Raw genomic sequence first — 26,143 nt, forward strand, 5'->3', positions numbered from 1 at the left:
TTCCACCATTGAACAGATTTTCAATCTGCGCCAGATCCTAGAAAAAAAAACTAACGAAAAACATATCGACACATTCCATCTATCGTCGTATATGAAGCGCATTTGATAGCCCTATCCGTTCAGAGGTGTTTAAAGCCATGTTTGCGTTTGACATTCCTGCAAAATTGATACGGCTTTGCTGGTAACTTTAACTGGTACAATGTCAGCATTTAAAGTAGTAAAGGACCTCTCGGAGCCCTTCAATACCGAACGAGGATTCAGACAAGGTGACAGTTTGTCGTGTGACCTGTTCAACATCCTGCTGGAAAAGGTCATACGAGATGCAAATGTGAACAAAAATGCACCGTGTACATCAAACAGCATATGTTACTCGCCTACGCCAACGACATCGATATAATGGGTCGAACATTGTGAGCGGTAACAGCCACCTTTGAACGAATTGAGAAGGAGTCTGCCAAGTGGGACTGGCAGTAAATGGCGAAAAGAACATGCTGATGGCATCAACACGCAAGACGTCCAGTAGTAAAGGACCAACATGAAAACTACAGCTTCGAGGTAGTGAACTATTTTATATACCTCGATGCTACTATGGTCTGAGTAAGCAACTCAAAAGTAAGGCCACCTCTCGCCAGACCAAACTCACACTCTACAAGATGCTGATATTACCCTTTCTGTTGTATGGATATGAAGCATGGGTATTTGCGCAACCAGATGTGGCAACTCTTGGAGTGTTTGAGAGAAAAATTCTCCGGAAGATCTATGGGCCGAGCTGCAGAGACTACTTTGGCTATGTCATCTTGTGAGAATGGATGAAGATGCTCCACCTCAAAAGGCATATAAAAGCGAGCTAAGTGATGGTGCACGCTGTAATTTGGCACATTTGGTGCTAATTGGATGGCAAATCTTCCCGCCAAAAATGAACAATATTGGTCCAATTTTTTGGGTAGTCTTTTATTCTACAATGTATTTATTTAGCTAGGCAACTATAATTTCAGTTAATCGTAAACTATGAGAAAGTGACGTAAAACAGGACCTAGTAACACTGAATTTTTACTGCGGACAAATTATCAATATTGAGATGGAAAATAATAATAAAGAACCGGCGCGCTGATAAGTGCTTGCAGGGGGCAAGCGAAAAGGTCAAATATGTTAACAAATTTGCAATAAGAGTAATACCCTATACCGAAGACGATAGACAAAAACAAAAATAAATCTTATCACTGCTGCTAGGCTAGGGTCAAGTAGAATGTAGATTAAAAGAATGCAATTTTCGAAAAATATTTTAAAGCTAAATGAGATTTTTTACACGTTTTTATTTTTCAGTACACTTCTGTAAGTCACACGCAGAACACAGCTCAACGCCTTAACAGCAAAGCAGAACATCAAGAACAAAAAAATGGCCACTAAACGTTTTGGTAAGTGTGTTGATGATTTGGAGGAGTTTGCATAAAATTGTAATTAATTTATTTTCGAATTTATTTTTATTACAGCTCTCCTTAGTGTTTCGGACAAAACCGGTCTTATTGACTTGGGCAAGAGTCTGTCGGCCTTGGGTTTCCAATTGGTTGCCAGTGGTGGTACTGCAACAGCTTTACGTAATGCCGGTTTGACCGTCAAGGATGTCTCCGACATTACCGGTGCCCCTGAAATGTTAGGCGGTCGCGTCAAGACTCTACACCCTGCTGTGCATGGTGGTATCTTGGCCCGTCTTACACCCTCCGATCAGGCTGATATGCAAAAACAAAATTTCGACTACATCAATTTGGTGGTCTGCAATCTGTATCCTTTTGTCAATACCGTGTCCAAACCCGATGTCACTGTGGCTGATGCTGTCGAAAATATCGATATCGGTGGTGTGACATTGCTTAGAGCTGCTGCCAAAAATCACGAACGTGTTACTGTCATCTGTGAAGCTTCCGATTATGCCAAGGTTTTGCAGGAGATTCAACAACACGGTGATACCACATTGGAGACACGTAAATTGTTGGCCCTTAAAGCCTTCACCCATACCGCAACCTATGATGATGCCATTTCCGATTATTTCCGTAAACAATATTCAAGTGGTGTATCGCAATTGAATTTGCGTTATGGCATGAATCCCCACCAGAAGCCTGCTCAAATATTTACCCAATTGGAAAAGTTGCCATTGCGTGTGGTTAACGCATCCCCGGGTTTTATTAATCTCTGTGATGCCCTAAATGGTTGGCAATTGGTTAGAGAATTGAAAAAGGCATTGGGTCTGCCCGCTGCAACAAGTTTCAAACATGTCTCTCCCGCTGGTGCTGCTGTTGGTAATCCTTTGTCCAAGGAACAGGCTAAATTGTGTATGGTTGATGATTTATATGATTCGTTGACACCATTGGCTACAGCTTATGCCCGTGCAAGAGGTGCAGATCGCATGTCATCATTTGGTGATTTCGTTGCATTATCAGATGTCTGTGATGTTGTGACAGCAAAAATTATCTCACGTGAGGTGTCGGATGGTATTATTGCACCTGGCTATGAACCGGCTGCATTGGAAATTTTGAAGAAGAAAAAGAATGGTGCCTATTGTATTTTGGAGGTAAGTGGAGGTTGTTATAGAGAGAAAAATTAATCGGACGAAAATATATATGGGAGCTATATCTAAATCAGAACCGATTTTCAAGAAACTTTGCACACATAATTCTAGGCTCTATTCGGTACACTATGACAAATTTCGTTCAAATCGAATGATATATAGGGACATTGGTGCACCATTTACAAAAAATCGGACGAAAATATATACGGGAGCTATATCTAAATCTGGACCGATTATCACGACATTTCGCACACATCATTCTAGACTCAATTCAGTACGCTATGCCAAATTTCGTGCAAATCGAATGATATTAAGGGACTTTGGTACACCATTTACCTTAAATCGGACGAAACTATATATGGGAGCAATATCTAAATCTGAACCGATTTTCCCCAATAGGGTTTGTCCTTGGGCCAAATAAGTGACCTATGCCAACTTTCATCCTATTCATAAATGCGACCTGTACTTTGATTACAATTTAACATGGACAGATAGACGGACGGACATGCATACATCGACTTATAAAGTGATTCTATGCATATTCTCACAAGGAACCGGGAACCTTTTGCCTGTTACAAACATATGCACAAAGACATAATACCCTGTACCGCAGTGTGGTGAAGGGTATACAAGTCTTCACAAGTCTTTAAGATAAAATAAATATTTAAAAAAAAAATCCTCCCCTTTGATAGTCGACGAAAAAATATTTTTAATATAAAAAATCCTTAATAATTGATAAAAAAACATTTAAAAAAAATCCACTCCTTGATATTGATAAACAAAATCTTAATCATTTCCCCTAGATGGATCCCAACTATGAACCCTCCGCCTTGGAACGTAAAACAATTTTCGGTTTAACTTTGGAGCAGAAACGCAATGATGCTGTCATTGATCCCACCCTTTTCACAAATGTTGTTACAAAACAAAAACAATTACCCGAATCGGCTGTCCGTGATTTAATTGTTGCAACAATTGCCCTGAAATTCACACAATCCAATTCGGTATGTTATGCTCGTGATGGTCAGGTTATTGGTATTGGCGCTGGACAACAATCACGTATTCATTGTACCCGATTGGCTGGTGAAAAGGCCGATAATTGGTGGCTCAGACAACATCCCCGCGTTGCTGGTATGAAATTTAAGGCTGGTGTTAAGCGGGCTGAAATCTCAAATGCCATTGATAATTATGTTAATGGTACCGTGGGCAAGGATATGCCATTTGCACAATTTGAGGCCATGTTTGAAGAGGTGCCACAACAATTAACCGAACAGGAGAAACTTGATTGGCTTAAACAATTGAATGGTGTTGCCTTGGGTTCGGATGCATTCTTCCCATTCCGTGATAATATTGATCGTGCACGATTGGTAGGTTTTGTTACGTTATTTGTATTGTGTGTAGAATTTGTTTATGTTTCCAATTTGTTTTGTTATTACAGAGTGGTGTTTCGTACATTGCCAGTCCCGCTGGATCCACCAATGATGCTGGTGTTATTGCTGCTTGTGATGAACATGGCATTATTATGGCCCACACCAATTTACGTTTGTTCCATCATTAATGCAACAAGTTATTTTTTTTAATTTAGTTATAAGATTTACACAAAAAAGTAAAATGTTTTGTTCACATAAAAAACATAAAATATATATTGAAAATATATTATAATCAAAAATAATTTGGATATTTTAGATATCACTTTTTAACACGACCAGAAATCGTAATCACACCTGTTTTGGCATCAGCATTATTAAGATTTAAAATGAACTTCCATGAGGCATCTGGTAATATGGGTGGATAACAATCATCGTCGACAGTATAATTTCGTACCGAATAAAGGACATTCTGTAAAGAAATTTAACCCATTTTCCCCATTATTTCCTGAAAAATATAGAAAAAATTAAATACCCACATACCTCAACAAACGGACATTTACGCGGTAAATTCGATTTGTCAAATAATTCATTAAAGAATACGCCAACAAAATTATTCCAACGTCTGTCTTCAAATGATTGACACACATCGAATGTGGTTTCCAACAATGTAAAGCGATGTTTTTTATTCTTACTTAACATATACATGGCTAATTTGATAGGCCACTTGGTAATGTTACGATTTACGATTAGATCCATATTGGCAGCTTTTTCATTTGTTAGGGAAAAATTTAATGATTTCACAAAGGGTATATCCGTAACGATTGGTGTAATATTTTGAATTTCTAAACTATAATCACGCTATAAATATATTTAGGATTTTTTACATTATATTTGAGTATTTATGCTATCTATCATACATACCTTGGACTTTACAGTAGTGAATATTGTGAAAATCACTATTATAATTAGATGTAACGAATTGCCGAACATTGTTGAACACTAGACAACTGTTTAACAAATTGTGGTAACTGTGAAAGAAGAAGCTTCAATTTTACAATAACCGATTTTATGCTCTACTGTAATAATTTGACACAAATTACAAATAATTAGTCAAATTAACGAAATAGCCCAGCAATTAGTAATTGGTAGGGCAATGCTATGAATAATAATTATGTTGGAATGTATGTTATGTTCAATGTATTATTATAGCCTTTACCACACTTTGGTACAGGGTATTATGTCTTTGGGCATATGTTTGTAACAGGCAAAAGGAATCGAGATAGACCCATGGTTTCTTTTGAGAATATGCATAGAATCACTTTCTGAGTAGATTTATGCATGTCCGTCTGTCTGTCCATGTTAAATTGTAAACAAAGTACAGGTCGTATTTATAATCCGATTTGGATGAAATTTGGCACAGCTCATTTATTTGGCCCAAGGACGAACCATATCGGTTCAGATTTAAATATAGCTCCCATATATATTTTCTTCCGATTTAATGTAAATGCGTTAAAATAACTTGCGCATTGAATCAGTCACAGTTTCCTCGTTAAGTGACTGAGGCCCATTCATACTTCTAACCAGGGTGGGCGATTTAATCGCCCACAGTTTACTCAATCCGATTCCGATTAATTTGCTGACCTCCAACGTGAATTCCCAGGGATCTTCTGTATTAGATCAACGAAGCTCATCAATCTCATTTGCTTGACCAACTGCCTCTACTGAGAAATTAGGTCTTATCTCGGGTATTCGACCAGCAGGTATAAATCTAGCGGCTACAGGTGCAATGATGTCCCGGAATTTAGTTTCTGCTATCCGTTCATCAGAAGGAATGGAAATTTCGGAGTTCTTGCCAGTAGATTTTCCTATGATTAGGGAAAGTTCGGCGTTCAGAGGCGATGAAATCGGGCGGTTTGCTGAAGGAGACGATTGTGTGGAGATGGTCTGAGGCAAAAGAAATAATGGGCTGTCAGTTGGCGTCATTGATCAGTCCAGGTGACACAATGGTTATGTTTAGAGAGGAGGTTATACCTCATCGGCGGGAAGAGATCTTATACGACGTTGTACTCTTCACTTCGCCATCGGGATGATCGATAAACCGTCGGTTAAAATACCTTGTGTATTTCATTAAATCAGTTAGAGTTCCGTCATCCGTCTTGCCAGGGTTCGAAAGCGACTTAATCGTTGTTCACAGTTCACTCATACCGGTTCCAATGTTGCAACTCTTCAGATGCTCCAACCATTTGTTACGTTTATGCTCCGCGAATAATTTGCTGACCTTAAATGTGTATTACCTGACCCTGGGATCTGATGGTTTAGATCGACGTAGTTCATCGCCCTCATTTGCTAAACCAACTGCCTCTGCTGGCAAATTTGGCATCATCTCGGGTATTCGACCGACAGGTGCAATGATGTCCCGGAATTACCTTTCTGCTACCCGTTCATCAGAAGGAATGGAAAGTTCTCTTAATCGCAGGTTGGGAAACTCTCGGAAACATTGCCAGTTGGTTTTCCTGGAAAGTGCGGCGTTCAGAGGCGATGAAATCGGGCGGTCTGCTGATGGAGACTACAATGGGGAGGTGGTATGAGGCAAAGGTCAGTTTACGTCATTTATCATACCGCGTGACACAATGGTTATGTCTGGCGAACTATGACACTCTCAGTTCTGGTGGAGGTGTCATCATTTACTGTGCAGAACATGCAGCTATAAATTTGCTCTTCCAGCCATGTTCCCATCTGTTCATTACCTAGGACGGAATGCCACAACTCATGGTGGACAATGAAATCTCCTAGTACCATACGGTTATTACCTTCCAATAGGATGTTAATGTTAGACAAATAACGCGTTCGCTGTAGTCTCGTAACCGAGCCAAAGCGTAGATTAAATGAAGGTGGTTGCTCTTCGTTAACTCTAGTGGTAAAGTTGATGCATTCCTATACATATGAAGTGACTTTGATGTCATTTGAAGGAGCCGATGTGGAAGTTAAAGAGCAACAGATTTCGGTGCTGCTGCTGGAACGGAACTATTAATGTAGAATTTCTCTTTGGGTTCTGTCATGGTAGCTATTCCTTTCCATTCAAATTGATATACATCTTGAAGTTCTGTGGAGTGAAATATTGAACTTTCCGAATGTATAGGATAACGTCATTAAGCCAAACTAACAAAACGGAAATAACACACCGACATTTGTACTCATATATCGCTGAGGCACATTTCCATTTTTCTCAAGCCATAAGGCGTAGGATATAAAAAGTTTGTATTAAGACAAATAAAATCAACAATTTTGACTACACTCAGTATATATTTGTTTATATATTTCAATATTACATATTTTTATGTTAAATCACTATCTATGAACACGACCGGAAATTATAATAATACCCGTATTTAAATTATTCATATTTATGTTTAATTGAAATTGCCAAGCTGTATCGGGTAACATGGCGGGGAAGGCATCCTCATCCACAGTATAGTTTCGAGCTACATACAGGACATTCTACAAAAAAAAAAAAAAAAAATAAATACAAAAAATATGGAATTCTTTGTGCCAGTTGTAATCCTCACCTCTATGAATGGGCATTTCTTTGGAATATTGGAGGAACGAAGTAATTCCTTTTTAAACACGGCCAAAAATTTATTTGGTGCCGAATCTTTCAGAGCATCACAACCCTCAAAATCCACCTGGAATAGATTAATACGACGTTTACCCTTGGTTAACATATGCACCGATGCTCTAAATCCCCATTTGGTAATATTTCGATTAAAAATCAAATCCATATTGGCCGCCTTTTTATTGGTCAATGAGAAGTTTAGGGATTTTACAAATGGTACATCATTGACAACCGGTGTTATATGCTCAATGTCAATAACGTAATCGCGCTGGAGAGAAAAAAATATTTTTTCATCCAATTTATCAAAAATAGGATCAAATTTCGATAAAAAATACTTACCTTAGCATCAACAACTATTGGTAAAATACAGAGACCTATTAGCAGTAATTTAACCGCCATTGTCCTAACAATTGCACCATCCAACGCAAAGTGCAAATTTTTAAAATTCTAAACCAATAAAAATATCGAATTCTGCCAATTTTTAAAATATAATGTAATTAGTTCCTCAAACCAAAAATTCCTATAATTAAGTTAGTTTAATTTAAATGCGCAATAATTGCCATTAATAGCAGCAATTTAATGCGAAATATTATTTCAAATCTACAACCATTTTTGAAAAAAAATAAATAAAAAACAAGTGAAAAAGCGTTAAGTTCGGCCGGGCCGAACTTTGGATAACCTCCACCATAGAAATACTGAACATTTTTTGAAATGAAAATATAGGGAACTTACCAATCGATTGTTGTAAACCAAATGATCAGCAATTTCAATGGAATTTTCCCTAAAATCTCAGAACCCCAAAATGTTGATGTATAAAATCCTGAAAATACTTCAATTTAGAGGGCAAATTTATATGAGGCGTACTAAAACGGGACCAATATTGACAACATTGTGTAGGAATTAGCGTATACTTGGTGTTTTCATTATGTAAAGGGCCCCATACACTATAAATCATGCCGTCATGCCGATGAACCCCTTTTTGTATATGTGAGATTGACTAGTGTATGGCAAACTCTTCAATCACTATTCCAAAAAATCGATTTTTGTCCCAAAAATTGCATTTTGAGTCGTAAATTCAGTTGTTTTTTATTCCGTCACAATTTTATTATTTTTGTACACAAAATTATTTACTGACAACTTTCAAAATGAATATTATTCACCAGATTGATAGGGGTTCATTTTCAAAATCAAAACTATTTTGATTTTCTTCATGCATTGTGTGTGTCACACATACATAAATAAACTTTCAAAAAATAACACATACTATTATAAATGCTGTACGACATGATGTATAGTGTATGGGACCCTTAAGAGTTATGCCTAATTAAGGGCCGATATAGCTCAAGTTCCAAGCTAATAATTTAGCTTTGAATCCCAATACCGTGCATCACGCTAAATATTAAATATGTAGGGTGTTTTATATAGGACCTGGGCCTAAATGCGGGTCGATATAGTTCATTCCCAAACCTCTCGTTCCAGTTTTTATGTCGAGATCCTCCGATAGAAAAATTATTACAACATAAGGCTAAATCGACTATATCGTTTTAGAATTCCATACCATGCAGGGTATGAACTGAAAATTTCGTCTACAGAATATCCCCCATTCGATGGTGGAATACAGCTATATGGGGATAACCCCAACACGGAACAAATTAGCTAACTATTTTAATATAAACAAGTGAAAAAGCGTTAAGTTCGGCCGGGCCGAACTTTGGATACCCTCCACCATAGATATACTAACAGGAACTTGAAATGAAAATATAGGTATAATACCAAAAAGTGGACCTATATCGACATTTCCACAACCCGGTTATGTAAACCACAATGTAAACTATAAAACAAATTTCATAAATTTTTAATGGACAATTATACCCTCAGATTTATGGATAATGAGGGTGTATACACTTTGACACGGTTAAAAAGGTTTTAGACCCCATGTTTCTTTTGACCAAATTGATTTCAGAAAATTTTGATTTCATCCACTCCTTCTGGTACCCCCCACACAGGGGCTAGGTCTAAATACGGGTTATAGTTCATATATAGTTCATTATCGAACCTTACGTTCTAGTTTTTTATCTCGATATCCTCCGCAGGTGATATGATTACAACAGAGTCTTAAAACCAAACCCAAAACGCGGAACAAATTCCATAACTATTTATACCCTACACAACTATGTTGTCAGGGTATTATAGCTTTGTGCAGCCCCAAATGTTTGTAACGCCGCGAAATACCTTTAAGTATACCGATCGTCATATCTCGACTAGCTGAGTCGATCTAGACATGTGGGTCCGTCCGTCCGTCCGTCCGTCTGTCCATTATAATTTGTAAACACGATACAGGCCACAGTTATGGGAAATTTTGCATGTAGGATATTAATGAAGAATTGTTTTTTCGGTTAATATTTAGAGGATGAAATGGACCAAAAACATTATTTTTGTCGGTTGGTCGCTCCAGAGGCCGCAATTATGGCCCAAACACCGCGAATTTTTGCATGAAGAAGGGGACAAAATAACATGTTTTGATAAAGATCAGCAATATTTAGCGGGTCAAATGGACCCTGACTTTTGTGTGAAAAATGACAAAATTTGTATTCTATGGCATATATATTTACTCCTGGAGGATGTTGAGTTCATAGCATATCAAAGAGGAGTGGTTGGCCTTTAAATTGATACCAAATATAGTGATGTATCTACTCAGATGTGGGAGTTACAGTCAAATATTTACAGGTGCTTACGTATTCAGATATTTTTTAGTAACCCATTACCACATTAGAGGGAGAAATATCGCGCTGATGACTTTGAAATTTTTCATTAAGTTCCAGTTATGGTCAAGAACAACGCCTACAATTTTCGGTGATGATCAGATTAAAATTTTGGGATGAAATGGACCGAAAACATAATTTTTGTGTGTTTTCGAGTAGAGTATAATCCAAATCACAACACAACCCACCGTGAATGTAATCTGGACAAGTAATTATAAGGACTGTACTGAATATTCGAAAAAAGTAAGGAAGAGGTGTTTTTGACCTCTAATCGGACAAGAGGGGGCAAATATCTCGAAATATTACTCAGACTCGGAATAAACATCCTCAGAAAGTTAGAGTTCGTGGTAGTTGTGTAGGGTATGCTCCGCTCACTGGTTTAATATAAAAAGGGGATTATATGGGGACTACCCCAAAAAGGGGGTGCATATTAATAATTTTTTGTAGGGAAATTTGTTACCATATACGACTACAAAATAACAAATTTCAGCGAATTCGGTTGAAAAACGTGCTCAAGAACCTCAAAATAGCGAAATTTGGGGGTACCCTTATATGGGGGCTACCAGAAAAATTGGACCTATATTTATAATTTTTGGTGGAGATATTTGGCACCCAATAAGAACTAAATTTACCAAATTTCAGCGAATTCGGCTGAAAAACGCGCTCAAGAACCACAAAATACCGACATTTGGGGGGTACCCTTATATATGGGGCTACCAGAAAAAATTAACCTATCTTTATAATTTTTGGTGGAGAGATTTGCTACCCAATAAGAACTCAAAGTATTTAATTACAGCCAATTCGGTTGAAAACTGCGATCAAAGCCCCCAAAATACTGAAAATTAGGGGTACCCTTATATGGGGGCTACCAGAAAAAATTTACCTATATTTATAATTTTTTGTGGAGAAATTGGGTACCCAATAGCAACTCAATATACCAAATTTCAGCGAATTCGGTTGAAAAACGCACTCAAGAACTTCAAAATACCGAAAATTGGGGGGTACCCTTATATGGGAGCTATGCCTAAACGTGGACCGATATATCCCATCTTCGAACTTGACCTGCCTGTAGATAAAAGACGACTCTATGCAAAATTTTGGCGATCTATCTCAATTCGTTTAGACGCTAGAGTGATTACAACAGACGGACTTGCTTAGATCGTCATTGAATTTTACGCTGATCAAGAATATATATACTTTATAGGGTCGGAAATGATTATTTCGATGCGTTACAAACGGAAAAACAAAACTAATATACCCTCCATACTATGGTGGAGGGTATAATAATTGCTCCATATATATGTTTGGAAACCCTAATTATAGGCTTAAAACGTTATTATTGTTCACGGTACTGCAATAGAACGATAATATTATATATCCACTGCTATATCTTTACCACTTACCTTATCTGGCCTAGTAATGAAAATTCGAATATGTATTAAACTGTGACACAAATCGTTGGTATTTTTCCCATTTGTAACTCATCGAAATAATCATTTCCGACCTATATATATATATATATTGATCAGCGTAAAATTCGATGTGGATTTATCCATGTCCGTCTGTCTGTTGTAATCACTCTAACATCTAAACGAATTGAGATTGAGATAGATTGCCGCGAGTTCACCCATAAGAACTATAAAAAATGGGTTGAGGCGTCGGGCTAGTTGCGCACACTCGGAAAACCCAACCTACTAGGAAAAGGCAAGAAAAAGAAAAGGAACACGATCTGCGAATCTGCACTTGTCCGCACGTTGAACAGAATAGACGAAGTTTTCGCTTTGGCGGATGTACTCAAGAAGTACAAAAACGATATTATTGCCCTACAGGAAATGGACAGGCGTAAGTTAATCAGACGAATCAGACTGTATTATAGCTGTCATGAAACGATAAATGAATTTGTCTGCGGATTTATGGTTAATAGGATAATAAAATACCTCGTCTCCAGATTCACTCGAGTAGATGAGCGAATTGCTATAATCCGTATAAAAGCGAAATTCTTGTACATCAGTCTTATTTGCGCCCATGCTCCGTCAGAAGACAAAGATGAACAGACCAACGACATTTTTACGAGCGCCTAGAAACTGCATATGACTGCTGTCCTCGCCATGACAATAAACTTCTGCTAGGTGATTTTAATGCAAAAATCGGAAGGGAAAATATGTTTGGCCCCACCGTCGGAAAATTCAGCATCCATGAAGACACATGGAGGCTGAATTTTTGCTGATTGACTTCGCGGCAGCAAAAAACATGGTAGTTATCAGCACCAGATTCAAGCACCTGGATTTCTCCTGATCAAGCAAAGGGGAAATCAAATCGAAAAGCTGCAAACACAACAGGTAGCAGGGGCCTAGTTCGCTCAAGCAGTTTGAAAAACTTCTGGTATGAAGAACCAATAAGAGATGACGGTATAGATTGTATACCACCTAACCAATATGAGGTCATAAAAACAATTAATCGGCTCAAGAACAATAAAGCAGCAGGAGCCGATGGGTTACCAGCCGAACTATTCAAGACTGTTGGTCAGATTCTGGTCAGGAGCATGCACCAGCTAATTAGAACAATTTGGTTAAAGGAATGCATGCCCAATGATTGGAACCTCAGCATCCTATGTCCCGTTCACAAAAAAGGAGACAAGGCGATATGTGCCAACTATAGAGGAATTAGTCTTCCTGCTATCGCATATAAAGTGCTATCCAGCGTGCTGTGTTAACGACTGAAGTCAATGGTCAATGACATTATTGGACCATACCAATGCGGCTTCAGACCTGGCAAATCCACCATTGACCAGATTTTTACTCTGCGTCAAATCCTGGAAAAGCGATACATCTAAAGTGCTATCCAGTGTGCTGTGTAAACGACTGAAGCCAATGGTCAATGACATTATTGGACCATACCAATGCGGCTTCAGACCTGGCAAATCCACCATTGACCTGATTTTCACTCTGCGCCAAATCCTGGAAAAACGATACGAAAAACACATCGACACATTCCACCAATTCGTCGACTATAAAGCCGCATTCGACGTTCGGCATTCCTTCAAAATTAATACGGCTATGCATAATAACTTTAAGTGGCACAAGGTCAGCAATTAAAGTCGGAAAGAACCTATCGGAGCCCTTCAATACCAAACAAGGATTCAGACAATGTGGTAGTTTGTCTTGTGATATTTTTATCATCCTGCTGGAAAAGGTCAAAAGAGACGCAAAGGTGAACAGAAATGGAACTCTGTATACCAAACAACACATGTTACTGTCCTACGCCGATGACATCGATATAATGGGTCGAACATTGTGAGCGGTAACAGCCACCTTTGAACAAATTGAGAAGGAGTTTGCCGAAGTGGGTCTGACAGTAAATGGCGAGAAGACCAAGCTGGTGGTATCAACGCGCAAGACATCCAGTAGACTCGGACCAACTGTGGAACTTGAGAACTACAGCTTCGAGGTAGTTAAAGATTTTATATACCTTCGTACCGCAATAAATAAAACTAATGACATCTGTTTTGAAATTCGGAGAAGTAAGCAGTTTAGAAACAAGGCCACCTCACACTTTACAAGACGCTGATACTATCCGTGCTGTTATATGGATCTGAAGCATGGGTACTTGCGCAATCAGATAAGGCAGCTCTTAGGTTGTTTGAGAGAAAAATTTTCGAAAGATCTACGGGCCGATCTGCGTCGACGATCAATATAGGCGTCGAATTAACCACGAACTTTACAATCTATATGCGGACATCGACATATTCAGTCGTATTGAGCTGCAGCGACTACGGTGGCTAGGCCATGTTGAGCGAATAAATGAGAATGCCCCAGCTCAATAGGCATATAAAAGCGAGCCTACTGATGGTTCACCCAGAAGTTGAAGGCCACGAATTAGATGGAAAGACCAAGTAGAATACAACATCTGGGAACATGGAAGAGATGCGCACAAGACCGACGCGCTTGGAAATATTTTTTAAGTTCGGCTTATGAAAAAACCGTTCTGCAACAAGCCAACTAAGTAAGTACATTTATTTTATGGTACAGTTTAAATCTTTTTCCAGTATATATATGACCCCAAATTTATTTAAACGAATTTCTATGGCCTATGAATACGTCCGGTTATTTTTACAATACCCGTTTTCAAATTCTTATCTTTATTATTATTGATATTTATTTCAAATTGCCATGTGGCATCGGGCAAGAGAGGTGGATACGATTCTTCATTGACGGTATAGTTGCGAACGGCATAGAGGACATCCTAGAATGAAAAAAATTATTTGTTACTATTTCATTTTTTTTTCGATTTCCACAACCTTTACTCTTACCTTTTGCAATGGACAATAACGCGGTATATTCGATGTTCGTAACATTTCATTTTTAAATATGGCCAAAAATTTATTCGGTGCTGTATTGTTGAGAGCCTCGCAAATATCAACCGACATTTGAAAGATATTTAACCGACGCTTACCCTTCGTCAATAGATAAACGGATGCCACAACGGGTATTTTATTCACCTTCCTATTGAATATAGCATCCATATTTGCTGCCTTTGAATTTGTCAGAGAAAAGTTTAGGGATTTGATGAATGGTATACCCGTGATGACCGGAGTTATGTGGTCAATATCAATTCTGTATTCACGCTGTGTGGGGAAATAAGCGTATACTTTTATTACGTTTTTTTGTAGAATATTAAAAAAAATAATAATAAATTATTACAAATGTTTGTAATGTGGCACCTACCTTAGCTTTGGCCATTGACCCGCTCATTAGGATGATCGTAAAAGAGCACAGTATTCGATACATGTTTTCGAATTTTTGTTTTAATCTTACGAATTATTTGAAAATATTTCGTCCAAAATGTGAGATACGCCTAAAATGTTTTTAAATAATTTAGTAATTATTATCAAATGGTTAAAAAATTGCTCGAAAATTAAATGCGAACTTAATGTCGAAGTAATATGATTTTAATTGGCGTTTTCATGGAGAAATTAGTAATAATTATACATCGGTCGGCATTAAAAAAAAAAAAAATACCTGGTACTCTTCCTACCAAGGAAAATATGATTTGTCATTTCAGGTTATTAGGCGGTAAAATACATCTTTGCTGAAAAATGTTTAATATAGGTCCATATGATGACATATATCCCTTATAAAGGACTTCCACAATCAAAAGCAGAGCCGTTATATGGGATCTACTTCAAAATTAGGAAATAATCTATCGGCTGAGAATCCAAAATACAGAATTACAACCATACTGATTGAAAAACCTCCAAAATCGCCGTTATATGGGGGCTACTCTAAAAGATAGACCAATATTGGGACTCCATTGGGGGGCTATAACAGAAGATGGACCGATATACCCAATGATAACCCAAAATTCTAACTTACAACCAAATTTTTTTTTCAAAAAAAAAAAACTGCTTAAAATACCCATAATAAATCGGGATACTGCCGTATGGGGGTGTATCAAAATGGACTGATATATTTCAGGTTCAATACCATATATTGTACAAGTATTAGTAAGCAGAGCCGTTATATGGGATCTACCTCAAAACGTAACATTTATTGGTTAGGAAATTATCTATCGGCTGAGAATCCAAAATACAGAATTACAACAATACCGATTGAAAAACCTCCAAAATCGCCCCAAAAACACCGAAATTTTGGGGATGCCGTTATATGGGGGCTACTCTAAAAGATAGACCAATATTGGGACTCCATTGGGGGCTATAACAGAAGATGGGCCGATATACCCAATGATAACCCAAAATTCTAACTTACAACCAAATTTTTTTTCAAAAAAAAAAAAAAAACTGCTTAAAATACCCATAATAAATCGGGATACTGAAAAAATTAATATACACTCTACTATATGGTGGAGGGTACAACAAATATTTAAAAAACGACTTCATCTCATAATTTTGGGTATTGAATATGCCTTACTGAATATTTCGATGCCTTTTTATAATCTCCACCATAAGGATGGCATTCAAAATATTTAAAATTAATGGGGATTCCTAGGAGAAAATTAATGTTTTATAAAATCTTGAATGTACCGCGCTGGGGCTATACCAAAACGGGGACCAATATCGATAATTTCGGGTGAAGACATTAGTGAAGACATTGTACCACAGTAGAGGGTATTATGTCACTGTGCATATGTTTGTAACAGGCAAAAAGGAATCGAGATAGACCCATGGTTCCTTTTGAGAATATGCATAGAATCACTTTCTGAGTCGATTTTTGCATGTCCGTCGGTCCATCCGTCTGTTAATATTTTAAATTAATGGGGGTTCCTAGGAGAAAACTCATATTTTATGTTTAATGGGGCTATACCAAAACGTGGAACAGTATTGATAATTTCGGGTGGTGAAGTCATTTCATTTCTATTTCAAATGGTGAAACGTATCATATAGTCGGCCCGTCCGACTATTGAGGTTTCCTTACTGTTTTTATACCCTTCACCTAGGTACAGGGTATTATGTCTCTGTGGTACAGGTATTATGTCTCTGTGCATATGTTTGTAACAGGCATAAAGAGACGAGATAGACCCATGGTTCCTTTTTCTGAGTCGATTTAAGCATGACCGTCCGTCTGTTGATGTTAAATTCTAAACAAAGTACAGGTCGCATTTATAATTCGATCTGGATGAAATTTGGTACAGCTCATTTATTTGGCCCAAGGACGAACCCTATTTAAATTGGTGAAAATCGGTTCAGATTTAGATATGGCTCCCATATATATTTTATGTAAATGGTGCAATCGGTTGGTGAAAATCGGTTCAGATTTAGATATGGCTCCCATATATATTTTATGTAAATGGTGCAGCAAAGCCCTTATAATACTTTCGATTTGCACGAAATTTGGCATAGAGTACTGAATTAAGTCTGAAATGATGTGTGCTAAATTTAAAAATCGGTTCAGTTTTAGATATAGCTTCGATAAATATTTTCGTCCGATTTTAAGTAAATTGGGCACCAAAGCCCCTATATACCTTTCGATTTGCTCGAAATTTGGCTCAGCGTACTGAATTAAGCCTAGAATGATGTGTGCTAAGTTTCGTGAAAATCGGTTCAGATTTAGATATAGCTCCAATATATATTTTCGTCCGATTTAAGGTATATGGTGCATCAAAGTTCCTAAATAGCGTACTAAGTTAAGTCTAGAATGATGTATGTTAAGTTTCGTGAAAATCGGTTCAGATTTAGATATAGCTCCCATATATATTTTCGTCCGATTTAAGGTAAATGATAGACCAAAGGTCCTAAATATCTTTCGATTTGCACGAAATTTGGCTCAGCGTACTGAATTAAGCCTAGAATGATATGTGCTAAGTTTCGTGAAAATCGGTTCAGATTTAGATATAGCTCCAATATATATTTTCGTCCGATTTAAGGTATATGGTGCATCAAAGTTCCTAAATAGCGTACTAAGTTAAGTCTAGAATGATGTATGTTAAGTTTCGTGAAAATCGGTTCAGTTTTAGATATAGCTTCGATAAATATTTTCGTCCGATTTTAAGTAAATTGGGCACCAAAGCCCCTATATACCTTTCGATTTGCTCGAAATTTGGCTCAGCGTACTGAATTAAGCCTAGAATGATGTGTGCTAAGTTTCGTGAAAATCGGTTCAGATTTAGATATAGCTCCAATATATATTTTCGTCCGATTTAAGGTATATGGTGCAGTTCCTAAATAGCGTACTAAGTTAAGTCTAGAATGATGTATGTTAAGTTTCGTGAAAATCGTTTCAGATTTAGATATAGCTCCCATATATATTTTCAGATTAAGGTAAATGATAGACCAAAGGTCCTAAATATCTTTCGATTTATAAATTTGGCTCAGCGTACTGAATTAAGCCTAGAATGATATGTGCTAAGTTTCGTGAAAATCGGTTCAGATTTAGATATAGCTCCCATATATATTTTCGTCCGATTTAAGGTAAATGGTGTACCAAAGTCCCAATATATCTTTCGATTTGCACGAAATTTGGCATAGCGTACTAAGTTCAGTATAGAATGATGTGTGCTAAGATTTAAGTTCGTTCAATCTCAATGTTCCATCGAAAGGGTGACGTCTATTAGGATATATATTTGGAATATACCAAAGTGGTGAAGGATATCATATAGTCGGCCCAGTCCGATTTTACTACTTTCCTTGCTGGTTCAGTTTAGTTTTTTCAGTTTTGGAGGCATATCTGTCCTGCTATAGTTATTATAATACTTTTATGTTTTTTTTTAATATTTATTTTTGATTTATGTAAATATATATTTTAATTATTATATTACAAAAAATATATATAAATGTAAATATGCTATATAGCTAATATTAGTTTATATTGTATATATAGTTATTAATAAAAAAATAATAAAAATAACTTAAAAAATATTAACCATGGTTAATTATTTAATTTTTTCATTAATGATCTACTATATATTTATTTAATAATATTTACTATTTTCTAAATTATGTTTATTTAATAATAATTGCAACAGTTGTAAAAATATGTTTCAGTTGTTAATAATTGCTTTTAATATATAAATAATAATATTATAATAAAATATTTCATTATTTTTTAATAAAAATGCATAAACAAAATGTGCGTTTATTTAATAATTAAAATTATTTAATTTAGTTTGTTAAATTATGCATTCTAGTATATAACTATGGAAGTCGATTTTTTCATAAACTTACAAACAACGATATTTTTAAAATAGTTTTTAATTGTGTAGAAAAAAAATATATTTTTTATAAAAATTATTGCAGCACTAAAATATAACTATTTATTTATCGTATTTTATTTATGGTTTTGTATTCGCTTTGCGCCCGCAGCTGTTCCAACCATCCATCTGACAATTTCAAAGTCTATCTCTGAAGGATTTTTTCGTTTTCTTACAGAATAAATTGCGACAGTTGCAAACAAACGCAAGGAATGTCACGACGAAGATAACAATCGATGCCAAGACCAGGGCCACCGTTGTGGTCTGATCGTACGTGAAGGTGGGATCCAATTTATGATCTTGTGGCAGTAATTGAAAATCGACTAGCACTTGGGTACCGTTCGGTGGTGGACAGGGTTGTTGTACTATAATTTCTTGATGTTGCACCTAAAAGCGGGAGAAGAGGGAGAAAGATGTAATGAGGAGGAAGATAAAATAAATAAAAAAATTCTATAGAAAAAAATTCGAGGACCCCAGGTTCTCAACTGTTTTTCTATAGAAAAAAATTCGAGGACCCCAGGTTCTATATAAAAAAATTCGAGGACCCCAGGTTCTCAACTGTTTTTCTATAGAAAAAAATTCGAGGACCCCAGGTTCTCAACTGTTTTTCTATAGAAAAAAATTCGAGGACCCCAGGTTCTCAACTGTTTTTCTATAGAAAAAAATTCGAGGACCCCAGGTTCTCAACTGTTTTTCTATAGAAAAAAATTCGAGGACCCCAGGTTCTCAACTGTTTTTCTATAGAAAAAAATTCGAGGACCCCAGGTTCTCAACTGTTTTTCTATAGAAAAAAATTCGAGGACCCCAGGTTCTCAACTGTTTTTCTATAGAAAAAAATTCGAGGACCCCAGGTTCTCAACTGTTTTTCTATAGAAAAAAATTCGAGGACCCCAGGTTCTCAACTGTTTTTCTATAGAAAAAAATTCGAGGACCCCAGGTTCTCAACTGTTTTTCTATAGAAAAAAATTCGAGGACCCCAGGTTTCAACTGTTTTTCTATAGAAAAAAATTCTGTCTCAACTGTTTTTCTATAGAAAAAAATTCGAGGACCCCAGGTTCTCAACTGTTTTTCTATAGAAAAAAATTCGAGGACCCCAGGTTCTCAACTGTTTTTCTATAGAAAAAAATTCGAGGACCCCAGGTTCTCAACTGTTTTTCTATAGAAAAAAAATCGAGGACCCCAGGTTCTCAACTGTTTTTCTATAGAAAAATTTCGAGGACTCAAGGTTCTCAACTGTTTTTCTATAGAAAAACAATTCGAGGACCCCAGGTTCTCAACTGTTTTTCTATAGAAAAAAATTCGAGGACCCCAGGTTCTCAACTGTTTTTCTATAGAAAAAAATTCGAGGACCCCAGGTTCTCAACTGTTTTTCTATAGAAAAAAATTCGAGGACCCCAGGTTCTCAACTGTTTTTCTCGAGGACCCCAGGTTCTCAACTGTTTTTCTATAGAAAAAAAAATCGAGGACCCCAGGTTCTCAACTGTTTTTCTATAGAAAAATATTCGAGGAGCCCCTGGTTCTCAACTGTTTTTCTATGGAAAAAAAATTCGATGACCCCAGGTTCTCAACTGTTTTTCTATAGAAAAAAATTCGAGGACCCCAGGTTCTCAACTGTTTTTCTATAGAAAAAAATCGAGGACCTCAGGTTCTCAACGGGTTTTCTGTGGGAAAAAAATTGGGAACCCTGTATCCCTTCCTTTTGGTGTAGAAAAAATTAAGTTCTCTGCTTCTGAACTTTTTTCTATAAAATTCTGGTTAATTTCCTTACCTGTTTATTACGACATAACTGCAGTCCTGCCGAATTGGCCAATGTCTCGGCACTATATTCATCTTGTACCAGAACAGGTAATAACCATTTTTCCGGTGATATCAATTCCGACCATGCCCATATCTTTGAAATATTCTTTGGATGTACAGAATAACCACCGACAGCGGTAAGACCCAAAGAGATGAGAGTATTTAAAATTGTCGATGCCACTTTGCTGGGCATTAGGTGAGCACAGAATATTGCCAGGGTTTGTATGACCGTCAGGTACAGCAGCATGTAACCTAAGGAGGAAATCGATTAGCTATAAAGTCGGATATCAGATCCGAAATCACTTACCCATATATAGATATATGCCAGTATCACTGCTGGTACTGTAGGTATACAAACCGGCCATGCTATGGGCTGGGAGCAAATATGCCAACCAGATACATAAGCTAGGGAAGAGACCAGCCAGATTCTATGTGGAAATGATGGAGAAAAATTATTTTATATTGTTAGGGGTATTAGAGGCCTGGCCATCTTACCTGTACTATAATATATAACGATCTTGAGTATAATCCCAATCGTAAATCTCTTTCGGCATGACGACGATCTTCTTGGGTATCCCTAATGGTTAACATTAGCAGAGGCCAATACATTAACGCCATGACACAATGATGATAACCCAAACGATCGTTATATGTTAGTTGGGGATCTGAGGCGGGTACATCCCAAAATATACAGCCGATACACAGGGAGAGCACGGCCGCCGATATTAGTTTACTTATCCAGGTGAGTAGAGAGCCGGGTTGTTTATAGGCAGCAAAACGTTTCACCAGAGCTTTCATTTGACCAAAGAACCCTGCTTTGCGTACAAAATTTGGCAAGGCTGCCGGTGGTGCGGCCAAGGGAGGTTCCGAGTTAATTTGATCCCAGGAATTTGCCAATGACTCGATGCGTGCTGAAGATTCGAGCAGAGCGGCAGCTGACAGATCATCCAAGGTGACCAAATCCACTGAAAGAAAAATACGAATTTAAAATCTGAAATAAGAGGATGCTGGATAAGCCTCTAAACTCACAGTAATAATCCGCTGGATTCTTGAAGGGCGGACATGGATAACCCAGCTCCCCCATGTGTCTTGGCAAATCTGAACGACTGCCGGAGAACACGGTACGTCCTCCGGACAACAGCAGGACACCCGAACACATGGACAATATTTCAAATGTGGGTGGTTGGAGGGTCATTATAACTATCCGACCACCGCTGCACCATTGACGTAAATATTCGACCAAGAAGAAGGTATCGAATATATCCATATTTGATGTGACTTGATCCAAAATTAAAATCGATGACTGGGCCAATAGCTGGCAGGCCACGCTAAGGCGTTGTTTTTCCGAATGCGTTAACGAGGAAACATTGGAGGCACGTACTGTGGTCAAACCCAAATCCTCAATAAGGACATCCATCTGGAAAACAAAATCAACAGAATTAAAAATAAATCCTCTCTGGACCCTATTCCACTTACCCTCTCCTTTAAATCACTTCTATCCATTGGACCCCTCAGCGTAGCATGGAAATTCAATGTACACTGGACACTCATTCTCGGATCCAGTGAGGAGACATTTAAAGCAGGCACATAACTACACAATTCCCTTAGACCGCGACGATTTATCTGTTGACCATTGATGAGTATCTCTCCGCCGATCCGTTCATTTAGCCCAGCCAAACATTCGGTCAATGCTGTGCCCTCTTTTTGTGATGTCGCCATAATGGCAAATAAATCTCCCGCCTTAGCCTGCAGTGATACACCTCGCAAACAGGGGTTGACATCTAAACAATGAACCTGGATATTGGGATAGACCAATCCTATTTCGGAACGTTTACGTTGTGACACACCACCATAATTTGATATATGACTACCGCCATTGGCATGTTCCATGTGATGATGGCGATTTCTTGAAGTACCATAGATTCGTGACTCCGCGCCACCGCCGCCATAATCGTAGACATCATTGCCGCCAGCACTGGCCAAAAGATCCGCTTCACTATGTGAACGATGGCCATAATGTTTGCCATTGGGCATGTGATGATGTTGGGGATGATGGCTATTTACATGGGTTCCGACTACAGGGGAGAGAGGAGGATGTAAATAAATCAAATAATAATAGGAAGAATCAGGAACCCGGGATCCGAAATTTTTTCCCAATGTATAGAAAAAAATAAATCAAATAATAAAAAACAGTTGAGAACCATGGCTCCCGAATTGTTTTTCTATAAAAACAGTTGAGAACCTGGGATCCTCGAATTGTTTTTCTATAGAAAAACAGTTGAGAACATGGGGCCCTCGAATTGTTTTTCTATAGAAAAACAGTTGAGAACCTGGGGCCATCGAATTGTTTTTCTATAGAAAAACAGTTGAGAAACTGGGGTCCTCGATTTTTTTTCTATAAAAAAAACAGTTGAGAACCTGGGGTCCTCGAATTTTTTTCTATAGAAAAAACCGTTGAGAACCTGGGGTCCTCGATTTTTTTTCTATAGCAAAAGTTGAGAACCAGGGTTCCCCGAATTTTCTATAAAAACAGTTGAAAGCTTGGGGCTCTAGACGTCTTTCTTGTTACTTACCCGCTATACTAGCTCGACTGTTAGCTTGTCTAAGGGCGGACATTGGTATGCCTTGCGCACGAGAATCGGGACGTGATGAGGGTATACCACCAATGGCACGAAAATCCGATTCGCTACGGTATTTTCTGTAATTGGAAAGAAATCTTAATTTAAATATGTTTTCTTTTTTAAAAAAATATGAGCAATGTTATTAAATCCGAACTTGTTTTCACAACAGAATAAACGATCAGGGCCAATAGCGTCTTGCGAATGCCCTGCATACTCGTGATCATATTAAAATATTTTTATTAATAAAAATAAAAATGTGTTAATTGTATCTAACGGTCTGCGTGAACGACGTGATGTTTATTTTTGAAATTAGCAGATAAGTGGAAAAAATTCCGAATGGGGGTATTTCGAAGTGTCGTAGTCCGAATATTGAAAGAAATTAAAATATTCTCTCTGTGGCGATCATTTATGAGAATGAGAATTTGGTCATTGAAAAGCAGAAAAATCCAGAGACCCATGGTTCCCATTTTTTATAGATAAAATTCGGGTAAAATTCGGAAATGGGTGTCAAATTTTCCCAGTAATATTTTTTTTCTATAGAAAAAAATCGAAGACCTCATACCCCAGATTCTCAAATTTTTTTATGGAAAAAAACGAGGACCTCATGTTATTAACTGTTTTTCTACAGAAAAAATAGGATTCCAGGTTCTCAAATTTTTTCTATAGACTCTGGGTTTCGAACTTAGTTCTTTAAAAAATTCGGGAACCCGGGTTTTCAACTTTTTGGTTTAGAAAAAAATCTAAACCAGGGTTCTTAACTTTTACCAAAGAAAAAAATTTGGGAATCCAAGTTCTAAAATTTTTTCTATAGAAAACAATTCGGGAACCCAGGTTCTCATCTTTTTTTTCTATAGAAAATAATTCGGAAAACCCAGGTTCTCATCTTTTTTCTATAGAAAAAAATTCGGGAACCTAGACTCCCAATTTTTTTTTTTAGAAAAATAAATCTTGAACTCAAATTCTTAACATTTTTCTATTGAAAAAAATCGGAAACCAGGCACTCAACTTTTTTCTATAGAAAAATATTAGGTTCTCAAATTTTTTCTAAAGAAAAAATTCGGGAACCCACTTATTTCATTCCCAGTTGAGGTTCCCACTTTTTCCTACTTTCCTACTTTTTTCATTCCCATAATTTTTTCTGAAAAAAAATTAGAAGAGGGTATAAAATTGTCCTAACAATAATTAACCCCCCTTTTAGAGTCTCGATTAGGATGTACCAATTTCTTATTATATTCTCTACTCACCTCAAATTCGGTGGTCCACGACTGCGAGTCGTTTCGTTGTCACTGCTGTCATAACCCGACGAACCGGCCGTTGGTCCAGCTGAACTGTCACGAAAACCACGATTAATACGGCCACTAACACCACCACTACTGGGACCACCTCGGGCACCACCAGGACCCGGACCGGGTCGATGAGAACGTTGTGACCCAGCATTCGGTGGGAAGACTCGGGGTAAACCAAATTTCAGATATGTGTACATATTAGAGCCCAATGGTGATCTGAAATGAAAACGAAGCAAACCAATGCAATGAAGCAGAACAATCCAAAAAAATGCAAATAAACAAAAACAACAATGACTACAGAAACAAGTGGTTGGTTGCTGCACTTGTCGGCATAGCCATCAAAACTTCCAACTTACTTGGGACCATAGCGCGGATGATTGAGTATTGATTGTACTGTGGAATCGCGTAATTGAAAATTTCCATATGGCAGCGGTGATTTGTCAGAGGAGCCCAAAGCTGAATCGGTAAAATCCGAATTTAAATTTTGCCTAAAATGTGTGAGAACGAGAGAGAGAGAGATAAAGAGAGGGAGAGTGAGTGAGTGAGACAGAGATATACACATTGTTACATGAATAGAATTAAATTAAGTTAATAAACGGATGCGGTTTGGTTTGGTCTATGGTCAATGGCCATAGAACTCAAATAAACCAATAAATTACACTGGGAGTGGAATTTTCAAAATACAACTACAACAATAACAACAACAAAATCAGCAACAATAAAATTGTTAATGTTGAAAGCCCAATCAATGCAATTTTATGATAACTTCCGTTCATTAGTTTCTAATCAAGCGTAATGCAGTTCTGTTCTGTTCAGTTCGATTCGATTGGTTTTCTGGTTGGGCAAAAGAAAAACATAATTGCTCTTTGATTTCAAAATTAATTTTGTTATGTTATGTCATAAATGTTGTTTTTTTTTACATCAATTCCGACGGAAACTGAAAACTGCACCCAAAATACTTTCATTTTATTTTGATGTTCCACTCCATTCGATTATTTTTTCAATTCTATTCCATTCTACTGTTAATTTTTTTGTTGGTATTACCTGTATATTGACCATGCGTGCAAGTCTTCGGACGCTGCATGCGGTAATGGTGAGTTGGGTCCATGTGGCACTGAGTAACGCCTTTCCTCGCGTGACATTTTTTTCGTTGCACCAAAATTACTCAATTCCATGTTGGCCGGTGTTCTGCAAATGAAAATGAAAACAGATAGAAAAATTAATTAAAATTCAGTTGGCGTTCATTTCTATAATATTTTTTTCCAAAGGCTATAATAGGCGTGGATTTTTTTAAATATATTTTTTCCTAAGGCTATAATAGGCGTAGGGTTAGCGTAGGGGATGATAAATATCAAGCAGGCTTATCTTGGGCCCTCTTTCATCTCAATTGTGGACACTGACCTCCCCGCGGTGTCACCTGGGGTAGCTATTTTC

At 37.3% G+C, this 26,143-nt stretch overlaps 4 protein-coding genes across 4 annotated transcripts; 1 reads left to right on the plus strand and 3 right to left on the minus strand.

Moving 5' to 3' along the window:
* The first annotated feature begins 1,396 nt into the window (after positions 1-1,396).
* LOC133326617 (bifunctional purine biosynthesis protein ATIC) lies at positions 1,397-4,118 on the plus strand. Its single transcript, XM_061535247.1, has 4 exons — positions 1,397-1,415; positions 1,491-2,563; positions 3,364-3,924; positions 3,996-4,118. Exons 1-4 carry the CDS (start codon positions 1,397-1,399, stop codon positions 4,113-4,115), a joined length of 1,773 nt encoding a protein of 590 aa, XP_061391231.1. The 3' UTR covers positions 4,116-4,118.
* Positions 4,119-4,246: 128 nt separating this feature from the next.
* On the minus strand, positions 4,247-4,917 carry LOC133326608 (uncharacterized). The gene is made up of 3 exons (XM_061535239.1): positions 4,849-4,917; positions 4,468-4,785; positions 4,247-4,396 (listed from the first exon to the last, which is right to left on the minus strand). Exons 1-3 carry the CDS (start codon positions 4,915-4,917, stop codon positions 4,247-4,249), a joined length of 537 nt encoding a protein of 178 aa, XP_061391223.1.
* Positions 4,918-7,275: 2,358 nt separating this feature from the next.
* Positions 7,276-7,939, minus strand: LOC133326609 (uncharacterized). Its single transcript, XM_061535240.1, has 3 exons — positions 7,880-7,939; positions 7,494-7,808; positions 7,276-7,425 (listed from the first exon to the last, which is right to left on the minus strand). The coding sequence occupies exons 1-3, from the start codon at positions 7,937-7,939 to the stop codon at positions 7,276-7,278; spliced, it is 525 nt and encodes a 174-aa protein (XP_061391224.1).
* Positions 7,940-19,143: 11,204 nt separating this feature from the next.
* On the minus strand, positions 19,144-25,884 carry LOC133326610 (uncharacterized). The gene is made up of 10 exons (XM_061535241.1): positions 25,754-25,884; positions 25,066-25,197; positions 24,668-24,925; positions 23,376-23,500; positions 22,279-22,877; positions 21,832-22,219; positions 21,298-21,767; positions 21,110-21,230; positions 20,774-21,054; positions 19,144-19,392 (listed from the first exon to the last, which is right to left on the minus strand). Exons 1-10 carry the CDS (start codon positions 25,882-25,884, stop codon positions 19,144-19,146), a joined length of 2,754 nt encoding a protein of 917 aa, XP_061391225.1.
* Positions 25,885-26,143: the final 259 nt, after the last annotated feature.

This window comes from Musca vetustissima, unplaced genomic scaffold, assembly GCF_032173495.1.
Source record: "Musca vetustissima isolate MV318-11 ecotype Yass unplaced genomic scaffold, APGP_CSIRO_Mvet_v1 utg1965, whole genome shotgun sequence".
NCBI lineage: Eukaryota > Metazoa > Arthropoda > Insecta > Diptera > Muscidae > Musca > Musca vetustissima.